General features: G+C 29.9%; 1 protein-coding gene across 2 annotated transcripts; it reads left to right on the top strand.

Moving 5' to 3' along the window:
- The first annotated feature begins 524 nt into the window (after positions 1-524).
- LOC145191059 (alkaline ceramidase 3-like) lies at positions 525-12,194 on the top strand. Of its 2 annotated transcripts, none has more exons than XM_090067021.1 (12): positions 525-683; positions 1,083-1,196; positions 8,547-8,599; positions 8,674-8,726; positions 9,137-9,218; positions 9,501-9,536; positions 9,651-9,706; positions 9,873-9,917; positions 10,055-10,111; positions 10,278-10,382; positions 10,684-10,729; positions 11,287-12,194. In XM_090067021.1, exons 1-12 carry the CDS (start codon positions 572-574, stop codon positions 11,398-11,400), a joined length of 873 nt encoding a protein of 290 aa, XP_089923147.1. In that variant the 5' UTR covers positions 525-571; the 3' UTR covers positions 11,401-12,194. The 2 variants fall into 2 exon arrangements, with proteins under 2 accessions (XP_089923147.1, XP_089923148.1); XM_090067022.1 differs by lacking the exon at positions 525-683 and adding an exon at positions 916-971.
- Positions 12,195-14,305: the final 2,111 nt, after the last annotated feature.

The following is a 14,305-nucleotide window of genomic DNA, read 5'->3' as shown; positions in this document are numbered from 1 at the left end:
AATTATTATTATTTTAATCCACACTTATAGTTTTTTAATCCGGATTATGTATAGTTAATTGTATGACATAAGCTATAGAACAATACATCATGAATAAGTATGTAGCTGTGAAATTAGATTGTTATAACAAATCGGTAAACTTAATTAGCTTAATTACGGTAGACTAGCTATATAAAATACTTTGTCATCGTTGTATATTTATTGATGTTTAGGATAAAGTTCGCATGTTTAACTTAATCTGATGAGTGTTAGTTCAGCAAGTTTTTAGTAAATAAATAAAAAGCTGAGCATTATTAAATCTAAAATTACAATTTATTTATAAATTATGAAAGATTTTTATATATTGTAATTAAATATAAATATATATATATATTTTGAGCACTATATAAGTTTCACTTAAGCACTTTAGTCAGTTTTGAAAAGAAAAACTTCAAGTGTTGTTAGTGTCGTAATATAACTGTTAAGGATGTATGTTGGATTATTCAGTGTCATCATATATAGTGTATATTATAAAGTATGAAGTTTCAATATTTTCAGTGCTTTTTCTTAAATATTTAGTGAGGGAAAAACAATGGGACCTCCAATGATACGTGAATATGTTAGTGGAATATATGGTTTTCCTACATCAACAATGGACTGGTGTGAGGAAAATTATGTTGTTACGTATGCTGTTGGAGAATTTTGTAAGTAGGTTAAATTAAATTTAATTCTAATATATTTCAAAAATTAAGCATCTTCTTTATGAGTTAGTTGAGTTATATATACTTATTGTCTAGTAAAGCACTATCATAAATAAAATAATATTTTAAAGAGTGTATAGAGGTTTTCAGATGAACAATTAAATGTTCATGTTTAATTGAAATTTGGCATTTGTATAGTCTTTTCAGCTTCATAAAACTTAAAACTTTTGTGTAGGTCATGTTTAACATAACATTTAATTGAAACCTTGTTGTCTAACACCGCAGAGTGATGTATGTGAAATTTTTACAATTGCTTAAATAAAATCAACAGTTTAATATACTTATATCTTATCCAATAAAGACTTAAAACTTAATGATGTTTAAACTATGTAAAATGTACAGGGAATACCATTAGCAATTGGGTGATGATCTTCCCTCCAATGCTTGTTGCACATCGTTTGTGGAAATACCATCTTGCTGAGGACCGTTTCATTGCTGCTTTCTTTGCATTAATGAGTATGAGTTTTTAACTTTATATTAATATCTATATTATTTGTGAGCATTTATCTAAATCATTTAATATATAATTTTTGTTATTTAATTTATATAACTATATTTATATCTTAGATATATAAATATAGTTACATAAATTATGTGATAAAAGTTATACATAAGTGAAATTATATATATATGTGTGTGTGTGTGTGTGTGTGTGTGTGTGTGTGTGTGTGTGTGTGTGTGTGTGTGTGTGTGTGTGTGTGTGTTTGTGTGTGTGTGTGTGTGTGTGTATACACATATATACATATATACATATATACATACATACACACACATACATACATACATACACACATACATACATACATACATACATACATACATACATACATACATACATACATACATACATACATACATACATACATACATACATACATACATACATACATACATACATACATGCATACATACTACATAAGCAAGTCTTTTAGCTTCCTAACTGAACATATTAATTGGGCAAAAAACTTTCTGGTCGGATATAATTAGTAATAGTTAGGTCAGATATAACAAGTAATAAATATCAAATTTTTTTTATATGGAAGTTTATTGCCCAGTAATCCATGATATGAGCTACTCAGGGTAGTTAGGAGGGTTCACATCTTTCAGGATGATTTTGATGTCATGTTGATTCTATCATTCCTTTGTCTTCTTGGAGTGTAGATTATTGCCAAATATGCCAAAAAGATAACTGCTTTGCTGTATTTGTTAATAAATGTTAAAAGATGTTTCTGAAGACAATCAGTGATGTAAAAATAACAATTTTAAAATGGGAGTTAGTTGGATTTTGAAGAAAAACTCCCAAAACGTTTTTCTGATAATCAATTTTTTACTCAATTTGGACTGATAAACTGATAGTGTTAATAAAACACCAATACAATTAAATCTATGTATATAGAATGTCATTAAAAAACAATTTAGGAATTCATTCATTAAATGTTTCTTAAATTATTAGGAATTCATTCATTAAATATTTCTTAAATTATTTCCAACTGGAAAGTGTTTAGCCCAATCAGTAGATAATCCTATCATTAAAACTACTTTAAAAACTAATTTTTTAATCTGAAAAAGAAAAAGTAGCAATTAAGAATAAATTTTTAAAAAAATGTTCAAGATGTTCTAAGTTTTGCTGCCTCACCCTGTAAAAAATGTTTTTCCAGTTCGTATTTATTTTCCATTTTCTTTCCTTTTCAATATCTAGTTAAGGAAAAGGAGATAATCCCAGTTCCCACCATTACCATTTCCATATATATATATATATATATATATATATATATATATATATATATATATATATATATATATATATATATATATATATATATATAAATGTTTGAAATGTTTGAAAATCATATTGCAAATCCTTTCAAAATGATCTAACATACCAATTGACTTCCATTTCTAAATATTTTTCCGATCACATAATAATATTAAATGATCCCTCAAAAACAAACATTTATCCAGTTATAAAATACCAAAAATGACATGTTTTGCGCTAACAAAATCTTTTTTTTTTTCCTGAAATTTATAGCATAATTATTATGTAATGCCATATTATTTAAAATTGTAACAGTATGTAAATTAAACAAGTATTTAAACTAAAACTTATGAAAGTAAAGTCAATGATATTATATGTGAAGCAGATCAATGCGATTAGAAGAACAAAGTTCTTTTCTGTGTTTTTCAACAACTTGCAGCAGAAATTGTTTTTGTTCTTCATCTTTGCAAGATGAATTAAACTCCTCAATAATTGCAACCCCTCGCTCTGCACGATCATTTACACATGGGAGGTGTGCAATCACCTTGGCTGCTTCAAGATATGATGGTTGTTCTGGCCAAATATCAGGGCTGACATGCAGGAAGCTGTCATTAAAGCCTAGCATACTGAAGAATGATGACAACAGCTGTAAGTCCTCAATGCATGCTGGCAATCTCTTGATCAAGTGAGCTCCCCTCTCTGGTGTCATGGTATTGACAAGTGTTGTTTTCCGGACTACTTAAATTTTCTGTGAGAACAAACATAGTGATGCCAGCTCTGGGCTCAAATACCAGGAATGACAAAACATCATCTTCAGTCCTGCTTCTTGGATTTGCTTGTCTTCATATGCCTTCAAACACTGTATCAGGAGTACATCATTCAGAGGAGCATCAGCTGCTGTGTTGCATGTAAATCATGACTCTAGATACATAGACACAACAAACCAATTCAATTGACTGATAGACTTCACCTGTTTCCTAATTAGCACAATAGTAGTTTTGTTTCCTTTCAGAAGTTCCATCTTGAGTGAACAAATGGCTTTAGCCATCTAGTGGGTTCAATGGGATGCTCCTGGTCTTCTGCTTGTCACCTAGAAATCGGTGAATTTTATAAACCTTTATGTTTTTACAACTTTTGAAGTAAAAATCACTGAAATTAGCAGTGTAGCTTACTTCCAACTCAATTCCAACTGCTAGAGCTGCAAGCTGTAGAAGTTCAAGATAATCATCTCTGGAATGTGAAATTTCAACTGGTGTGTGAAGAAGTGTCTCACCTCAGCTGTGGCTAGTATCAGAGGCTGTGCTGTGTCTTTTTTAATCTGATGATTAAGCGTAGACCAGGCTTGTTTAAATCTCTTGAACATAGGTATGTCTGCACCAGATAAGGGTCCAAAGCATATTGTGAAGATATCAGAAAGCAAGACTTCCATCATGTGGTGTCTACAGCTTAGCTAGAATAAATTTCTCCCTAGCAGCTCTTCTATCAGTGTTGCTGCCCCTGCTTTGCATCCAGTTTTGGCTGCTGTTGTATCAAAGCACATGCCAGTACCCTCTGAATGTGCATTCCAAGAATGAAGCAATTCATATACAGCCTGACTGGTATCCTTTTCAGTTCCTCATGAAAGAGCTGGAACCCCTAGCAGCTTCATATTTCCATCAGCAAGTGAAGTCAGCAGTTCTGGCAGGCGCTCCACTAGATCATTTGAAGTTGTACCACACACTTTGATGGAATAAAAGAAACTTTAATTTGATGAGCTCTGTTTTTGCTTTGTTCTTGATTCACTCAATGCACAGTGCTTTTAGATAATACAAAATTGGCTGTAGATTTTCATTTATTTACATACGAGTTTATTTTTTAAAATGACTATAAATGATCCATCTGAATATACTAACTAGCAAAATCAAATGCGACGATAAAAAACTTGCACTAAATGCGTAAAAACATAATATTCAATTGTAAACTAGACACACTAATCTTTAAGTCTCTAAAATCTCCTCGCTTGTTCAGATTTAAAAGCTTCATTCAAAACTGAAGCAACAATCATTGTGGACTTTTAAATGCTGGTTTTTGTTCTATCTAATGTGGAGCATATTTGTTGCGATAATATTCTAATTTTCTTAAGCCTACTGTTACTAAGTTGAACTTCATCTTCATCACTATCATCCGAATTTTCCTCAGTTGATGAATTTTCTGCTGGTAATGTCACCTTTTTCAAACTGTTTCTCTTGTTCTTCTTTTCTTGACATGTTCTAGGCTTCACTTTTCTTTTGTTTCTCTTCAGCTCTTCTTTCTTTATCATCCAGTGTCTTGTCTATGCCTCCAATGGAATCTACTCTTCCCTCTTTCTGCAGTCTTAGGAACTCCCTGTCTTTTTCATTTTTTATAATTAGCATAGAGTCAGCATTACTGATGTCAAACAATCATCTAGTTTTGCAGCAAAGCTTTCCTGTATGATCTTGTCTTTACTGCTGCTTCTTTTCATGTTTCTAATGATGTTTAGATGTTCTTCATACAGTTTTTTAATCTTTTTAACAATGTAAAGCTTCTGTTGTGTCGGCAGTCTGCATTTTTGCCAGAACTGTTCCACATTATTAAGCGTGGTATTAGCACTTTCAGAAACAGTCATTTTTTTCTTTTTGATGTGGAAAAATAGATTCTTCAGTACACCGCTCACACTTGGTAGTCTTGCTCCAGTAATATCTTCTACTGGATGTCCAATAAGAGGTATAAAGTCCTTGTGTCTAGTGCCATATTGCAGAGCTTTTTGCCATTATTGTCAAAATATAAACAATCTATTTAAAGATGCTTACTCTTGAAACTTGGGCTCCTGGTAACTGCTCCAATAATATTTTCAACTAGATGTCCAAAGAGGTATGAAGTAATCCTTAATGTCTAATGTCATTCTTTAGACTACATTGCCAACATTTTTTTTGTTAATAGGGTGGACTCAAACATAGGTTTTTTTGGTTAGTAGGATAGACTCATAAATACTAAAGTGTATGAAAAAATTTGCTACTATAAAGAATATATACTTCTTTTGCATTACTAGTAGTCTTTGTAATAGCAAAGTATTGTACAAGTGTTTGCTTTCATCAAAAAATTGAGTGTCTTTGAGGGATGGGTTAATTTTAATATTTATAGATAATATTTTGCACACAGAATACCTTCATATGTGTGATCATTTTTAGAGGGTATGCAGTATGATATCAAAAAACACCCTTGTGTTTCCATATATATATATATATATATATATATATATATATATATATATATATATATATATATATATATATATATATATATATATATATATATATATATATATATATATATGTATGTATGTATGGAAACACAGCTTGCACTGTTGTAAAATTTAGATATTGCACTACTAGCTGACCTGAGAACACCACCTATACTGGGTAGATATATTCAACTATCAAGATGAACAAATTATGAAAAACTAACTATGATGAATGCGAAAACAAATCCATTGAAGTTTTGGTTCATAGGTTTTTAGGCCTGTTCATGTGAAAGTGAAAATTGGTAACTCATAGGTATGTCTCTATGTGCACAATCACCAAAACTGCTTACATAAGTAAATAGAGGTAATGCACCTTTTGATTAAAATGGGTAAGTTTATGCTCAAAAGCTGGCTCTTGGAAGGGCAAGGTAGGATTCTTTGAATTGGTCAATTTTTTCATAGAAGTTCAGCTTTCAGCACTGAGCCAAATTAGCTTTTCAGAACTGAATCAAATTTCCTCAGAGCATCAATGATTCCAAAAACTCAATAAGCTGACTTGGATTCTGCTAGTTGTTGAAGACAGACAACAATTTTGAGTAGTTTCCGACATTCATTTTCTGTAAATTGCCTTCCATGGTATGGAGTCTGTTTGATGTTAGGGAAGAAGGCCACATGTCAGCATCAGACTAAATGCTCTAGAGTGTTTTAAACAAATGGTTGACTACACCCAGCAAAAGAATTGTGGTTCTGGCAATTCTTTGTGTCAAAAGCTTTTCCTGACCTTGGAATGGTGACTTCTCAATAATGCCAAGACAAACCTTTTAAAAGCCTTAATCAACATTAATCTCCAGCTTTATAATCAATTTAAAAGAAGCTTTCTGAGCAGAAATAACTCTGTTGGTAAGGTCTGGCAAGATAGGCAACAATGTGATTTGTTGATGAATCACCATTTGAAGAACTGAGTATTATTTGTTGTATTTTCTATTTGAGTTTTTTTTCTATCTGAGATTCTTAATTTAAATGGTTTTTTAATTTACCCGGAGTTATGGGGAAAGACAGTCCTCTGTAAGCTTTTACAAGGAGTACTGTCCTTTGTGATGGTGTCGCTTAGCAGCAGTCACATTTTTAACAATATGTTCAGCAGCCTTTTAATCAGTTGTGAGGAAACCCTTTGCCTAATGGACACAAACAATTATTGCATCTGACTGATGGTGATTTATCATCAAGTTAGTGTTTCTCATTCAACTTTAATTGATCAATCTGTCAAATCAGGTAGCCACATTCTTGTCTCTGCGATTCAACTCTGTATAGGTGGACATGAAGTCAAACAATTTGGGGAGAGTAACATCCTTACCATCATCTTTCCTCCTCATGATGAAATGACAGGTTTCACAGATGCCTTGGGGAATTCTTGCATCCCAAATGTCAAAATTAATTTCATAAGTTTGTGAAATTGGACCTGCTTGAAATGCTGTCAGCTGCCTGGAGCACTTTCTAAAATAAAGCATGCAAACTACTTTTTTTCTTTGCTCATGATCTCTGGTGATGTTCAGCATTTTGATGGTTTGATTTAAAATAAAATTAAGAGTTTAGCAAAAAATGATGACCTTAAAAGGAAGCTAAAAGAAATGAATACCAAAATGGTTAAAAAAGTAAAAAAAAAAAAAAAAAATGACTAAAAAATAAAGCCAAAAGAAAAACAACCAATGAAATGGTCAAAAATAGACAATTAAAGGGGAAAAAATGGCCGAAAAAAAGATGTAAATTATAAATTGCTTTCTCACCTTCATGTCTTTTTCTGGATTTTCTTATTTTTCTCTTGTAAAAAAAATTTTAAATTAATAGGTATCTAATTTCCTCTTTTCCAAAATTTTTTTTTATTTTTCATTAATTTTTGTTTGTGTTGAAAACATTTGTGTGTAACTTTATATATATAAAATAATTTACAGATTTCACCAAGCAACAGTTATAATTTCATAAGGTCAAAAAAAAGGAAAAATCTCAATAGAATTTTTATAAAAAATACTTTTTTCTGGTTTTTCTTTGTTTTCGGTCATTTTTCTAGCTGAAATCAATTCACTGGTGTAAACTGGGCAACTTTTGACCATAACCTTACCCATTTTAATCAAAAGCTGCATTACTCTTTGTTTTTTGAGCAGTTTTTGTAGTTTTAAATGGTTTTCTCACATAGATTTTCTTGGGTAATTGAAAAATAACATGATTAAAGTTGCTCCCTAGTTCTTATAGACCTTATATATAACATTGGCTAATCAACAGACTCCATAAAATTGCTGTCATAGAAAACAGTTTGAAGTGAAAGTGTAAAAAAGTGAAAGTGTAAAAATTTGACTTTTTTTGAACACTTAAAGCAACTGTAACTCAGAACCACAAAAGATTTTTACTTGAAACTGTAAAGGCATACCTATGGATTACATTCCCACCAATTTCCATTGAAGTGCTAATTATTTTAAGAATTTTATGGTAATTTTTCACTTTCGTATGAACAGGCCTAAAAACTTAGGAACCAAAACTTCAAAATGGATTTATTTCTACAGACATCACGGTTAGATTTCAAAATTTGTATTTCTTGATAGTGGAATATGTTTACTTTCACCCAGTATAAATGGTGCTCTTGGGTAAGTTAGTAGATCAATATCTCAAAATTTTGCAACAGTGCATGTCAGCATCAAAAGTTTAGCATCTTATATGCTGCTAAATTGTTGGTGTTAAAAAAGTTACCCCTTTTTGCATTTATTATATTAAGAGTATAATTAAACAATGTTAATGAGCTTTTAAAATTTTGTTAAAGTAATTGGATTTGGTTCATTTGCTTTCCACTGCACTCTATTATATCAATCTCAGGTATGCCTACATTCAAATTTTTGCTTCAGCAAAACTTTGCGTTTTTTATTTTAATTTAAATGATTTTGTTTTAGTTATTGGATGAGTTACCAATGATATATGGCACATGCATTATGCTATATTGCATGTAAGTGTATTTTAATGGCAAGTCACTATTTTCTTATTTTTTTAAACTGATGTATCCAGAAATAAATTCAGTAATAAAACACTAATGAAAATATTGAGACCAATATCTAAAACTATTTCCTCAGAAATAACAGTTCTCTAAAATTAAAATAGTCGTTAAAAACCCTAAAAAAAGTATTTCTCATAAAAATCTCCAAAATTTGCAGTTAGTGAAATGACAAGATTAAAACACAAAATAAACTACTTTAAAAAAAAAGTTATAACGTTGAAATTTAGTTTGTATTAATTCTACTTAAAAAAAGATTGCTAAATAATTTTGCTACATAAACTATCCAATTATTGTAATTATTTTTTTTTTTGTTATCATGCATTTTCTTATCTTATATTGCCTTATATTTTCTAATCTTTTAGATTGGAAATGAAAGGAGAAGAAAACAAGTTCAATATTTGCAAAGCAACCATTTTAATGATCGTTTCCTTAGTTGTGACTCTGGTAGAAAAAATGTTTAATGTTATTTACATTAGATCATTATAGTTCATAGTAATTCAAAATTTCTTTTTAAAAAGTTACTCAAAGTTATATTGCCTCTTATTTTTTTCGTTAGAATTATCTGTACTAAGTTTCTTTGATACGACATGTTTTTTGGAAAAGATGCTATAAAAAGCTGCACATTCTTTCTACTGAACCAATGCAGCAGTTTTTATTTTCTTCTGGATTTAACTGACCTCATACATGTAATTAGAAATATATTTTCACTTATACTTACATATTTAGGTATATATCTTATTGGAGAATCCACTGATTTTCTTGGTAAAGTGTTTGGTTTTAAGTTTTTGGTTTATTTACAAATTACAAAAAAGAAAAATATGGTCCTGATTTTCTTTCTTTTCTTTTTTATAGTTAATTAAGATTAATCTGTTTTAGTGGAGTTATGGTCTGCTTGCTACTTCATTATTTTTATTAAATGTCCGAGGTTGTCTGTAAGTGACATTTACTCTTAAAGATATATTTTTTCATTGATAAATAGTTTTTGAAACAGTTTTAAAATTACATTCATTTGTAACAGCAATGTATTTAACATAAATAAAAATATATTTTGTCTGATCATGAAACCATTTCAGTTGGAAACTTTCTCTTTTATTTTAGCAAATATCAGGGAAATCGAAAATTATTTATGCTATCATCAGCCAGGTATCTATTCAAGGGTATCTTTTATTCATGGGTATCTTTTTATTGTTTTCTGACGATTTTTATAACTTTGTTAATGAAACATTTAATGTCACATTAAACGTCAGCCGAATAATTTTTTAACTTGTGATTTTTTTTAGCTATGCTTTTGGGTTTATTCTGTGGAATATTGATAATGAATTTTGCTTTAAAGTCAGGTTACATGTGTTTTCTATTTATACATGTGTTTTTGTTTGATGTGTTTTTTGTTTATACATTTTGTGTGACTTTTGGTTCTCTTATATGAGTTCTTATTTTGTCTTGTGAATAAAAATTGAGAAGTCTGGATAACCTTTTTATTATTTTTTTTGGTTGTTTGTTTAGAGAAGTGCGTAGTACTTTGCCTCTCCTTCTTCAACCAACAACACAACTGCATGCATTGTGGCACACGTTTGCTGGGATTGGTACATATGGTCAAATAATTTTTTGGTAATTTTTTTTAGTTTTGTTTCAAATAATTTTTTTTTTGTTTTGCCTGTTAACATCAGTTTTTTTATGTTGGGTGCTTTTGGAGGGTATTTTATAGCTAGTAAGGTTTGCTTGTATATGATAGTTAATAATAATTAATTTTTAAACATCAAATTATTTCATTAAAATGCTGAAATCCTGAAATCATTTTTAAAAAAACTTATGAAAACTATGAAGAAGAGGAAAAGTAGAAGTTTTTATACCTTTTTGTTGCATCATTTTTTCTTTATGTATATCTTACGAAAAAAAGGTTTCTGTTTAGCATGGATCTTCGTATTAAATGTTTGGGGTTCGAATCAATATCAGCGGTAAGTTGTTTTATTTTGAGGATATTTTATCTGCTTAAATCTGTATTCTTTTTGGTCTTCATTTTAGGATCGATATTCTCTCTCAAACGCCTGCTTTTATTAAGTAAAAGAGTAAAAGCAGACTAATGAAAAAAATGCTAAAAGATCTTTATCAGTGTGTTTTTGGTCAGTTGTATAAACTCAAGCTACGAAAGATTCTTTTCATACAAAAGAATTATGAACCAAGCTCTTTTAAATGCTTCCTCAGGATGTGTCCCCAAAAACCTTGTACGGTCACTCATGCTGGAGTTCTTCTTGAGTACGATCACTCAAGCTCAACAAACTTCGAGTAGTCTTAACTGATACCACCCGACTTAATAACTCGTTCTTTAATATTTCAAAATTTCTTTAGCTGTATTTACCCTGACGGTGCTTACCCAGTTATCTTTCTATTAAGTTATTAAAATCTCTCTAAAATCTCAGTCTTTTTTTTTTTTTTTTTTTTCTTTCATTTTGAAGTCAAATTTATGCTTACTGCTATTTTATTATTATCGCATTGTTTTCTGTTTTACTTTTAGTATATTTGCAAGTATATTTTATACTACGAAAAAGCTCGAAGTTTCAAACGCAGCTACGATGTTAACAAGAATGTTGAAGCTCAAAATGGGTACTTGACTCACGATACTCATTAGCGGATTCACTTGGGCAGTAGTTTTCTTAAGAAAACGGTGTTCATTTCTTAGCGCGTTTTGTGGCCGTTTTTTGAAAGTAAAAAACAAAAACGAAGTTGATTATTTTTATGACAACAGTAAAGAAAGCGACAAATTTATTTTTTTCATTCTTGTTATTGTTTTGAGTTCTATCGTTACCAGTTCTTTTTTCCAAACGTTGAAAGTGTAAATATATAAGAAACATAATATTGTTTCCCTCACAATAGCAAAGTAGCACGCAGAAAAAACTGTTTTTCGATTCTATGGTTTGTAAAAACTTGTACATAGTTTTTGTTTTTATTTCCAACGGACCTTTAACGTTTTATAGTCTTTTTTTTTTTTTTTTAAATTATATTTTGCATTTCAATAATGACTATTCTGTATTTATCATATTTATTACTTATTTAATCTTGTATTCCGATAATTCTTTTAGACTCAAACAAACACGAAGAAGTTTAGCCGCAATCCTTTTTTAAAAGTTTCTACACTGACAAAATCGACTTAGAGGCCTAAATTTTTTTAAAAAAAAATCTTTTAAAAAGATTTTTCAACAAAAATTTTGTTGCAGTTCATTTGATACCAAAATAGAAAATATCTAGCTAGTTTATAATTGTAATTTTTAAAGATATATTTTCATTTGTTTGCTTCGATAATATACAAAAAATATTTTCACTTTTTTGGTTTTGTTTTTATTACTGTGTTCATCTTATTAGTTTATTTAACAGAATATTTAAAAACTACTAATTTACCAATAAAAAATTTTTAAAAAGTTTAAAAAGATTTTTTTTTAAATAAGCTCTAGAATTGATAAATGGTTGTTGATTTGGATTATTTTTCTTGTGGTACTTCATAACTATTATATTTAATGGAAACCGATGAAAATGATGCACCCCACTACAGCAAAGAGAGAAAAAAAATTTTTTCTCACAAACGATGAACTTAGTTGGGTGACCTATTGCATTAAGAACAGCATGACCAGCGTCTCGACATGAACTCCTTATTTAACTTTAATTAGGATGTCGGTGGATATCTCGTTACTAGTTTTCTCAATATATACAAAAAAACTATTTTTGTTCAATGACTTTTTCCTTTAAGTTGTCTAAATGCTGCCAAAGATGTTTAACAAATTAAAATTTATACTTGAATGAATAAATGATCTGATACTCTTTGATTGGAATAGTATTTGAACAGACTATGGGGTGTGTTTTCAAGTTTTGGGTGTGCCAAAAATTAAAAAACAAAATTAATGCCGAAAAAACTTGAAGTAACTATTTTACTTATATTTCAACGATCAATATGTAACATAGTTAAACAAAAGTGGAACATGTAAACGCATTTCGTCGGGTTGCTGGCAGAAGTTGGGAACTACATTTTTTCGTAAAATGATATTTTTTGATATTTGTTATCATTTGGTCAATATCTTCGTCTGGTAAAAACTTGTAAGTGATATTATAAGGATAAATTACTCTTTTTCATAGTCAAAATAAATGTAAGTGCTCCTAAGATCAAAATAGAACGGGTTAAGACTTGTAACATCACTTACTGACTTCTGGGATTAGGTTTTGCTCACACTATGGGCAACACTACTTGGTAAAGTCACTTACTTATTTTTGCCTGACATATTTTGAAAATATTCCCGTATGGTGGCAGCATTTACCATTAAATCCAACTGCCATTCCTGTCAAATTGGTGTGTGCTTTTTGCTTTGATTGAAGATTCATATTATTTGGTGTATTTTAAACAGTGTAAAACGTAATTTATTCATTTCAATTTTTTTGTAACATTAAAGAACATGTCAATTACTGAAAAAGTTAGTAAAAGAACACTAAAAATGGTGAATCTTGTGAAAAAAACTTGTTCCGAAAATGATGATTCTTGCTACCAATCCACGACATCTCATGTGAGTATAATTGTTTTATAATGAAGAAAATGATTCAATCCTTTTGCCCCAGTATTACTGTGAGCTTATTTAATCATCGGTGCATAAATTTTTTATAATTTTTGTAATAACAATTTCGTTTACAGGTTAAAGAAAAAATGCTAACGCCGGAAATGGATACTAGTGAAATTACATTATTCGAGGATTGTAATACTATTATTGTGGACTATTATGATTGCAGTAATAATGACGTTTTTGTGGTAAATTTTGTACCAAATCAATACTCAAATTCCGATCAAGTAAAAATCATAACTTAACAATTACAAATCAAATTAAAGTAAGAAGATTCATTATAAGTATTTATCTATTATTATCTTTTCACATCTTCCATAATTGTTTTTACACTATGGCAATTGGTACATTTTGTTGAAATATTACGAATTCATAATTATATCATTCAATTTCAGGGTAATGAAGCACTGCTTAGTGAAGGCACACTAAATGAGAGCGAAAATGGTGCGGATCTTGTGCCTAATAATATTCAGATTTTTGTGGTTAATGAGGATAATGAATCAAGCGAAATTATAGTAAACAATGATGCTATCGTACACAGCGACCAAACTTCCTATGTAAATGGCAACAGTGAGACAGTTACAGTTGAAAATACACTTGATAATGATGAAATTCAAATTGCTCGTACTCGCAAACGTACTCGTAAACGTACTCGCTGGACAATATCTCGTCCAGAAAGTTGGTCGGTCAATGTAGAAAAAGGTAAACGCAAAAAATGTTTATCTTATAAATCAAGGAAAGGAAATGATTGACCAGCAAAGCAACCAAAAGTGGTATGTAATAATTCATGTCGCTTCAAATGTTCACAGGTATTTACTGAAGAAGAAAGAATTGAAATATGTAGAACTTTCTGGTCATTGGATTATGATAGACAAAAGGATTTTTACATTGGTAATATAGAGCAAAATTTACCTATAAGGAAGAAGTTGCAAACAA

Source organism: Hydra viridissima, unplaced genomic scaffold, assembly GCF_058129835.1.
Source record: "Hydra viridissima isolate aposymbiotic clone 2 unplaced genomic scaffold, HvirCarnegie_v1 scaffold_11, whole genome shotgun sequence".
Lineage (NCBI taxonomy): Eukaryota > Metazoa > Cnidaria > Hydrozoa > Anthoathecata > Hydridae > Hydra > Hydra viridissima.
Note: the sequence above shows the minus strand (reverse complement) of the source record. Positions and strands in the feature narration are given on the sequence as shown.

What these genes read in the sequence shown, in the direction of transcription:
- LOC145191059 (XM_090067021.1), top strand. Translation starts at nt 572, where the DNA reads ATGGGACCTCCAATGATACGTGAATATGTTAGTGGAATATATGGTTTT. An exon ending in TGCTTTCTTTGCATTAATGA is followed by an intron (nt 1,197 to 8,546) that starts GTATGAGTTTTT and finishes ATTTTGTTAAAG; the next exon opens with TAATTGGATTTGGTTCATTT. An exon ending in TTTCCTTAGTTGTGACTCTG is followed by an intron (nt 9,219 to 9,500) that starts GTAGAAAAAATG and finishes TTACATATTTAG; the next exon opens with GTATATATCTTATTGGAGAA.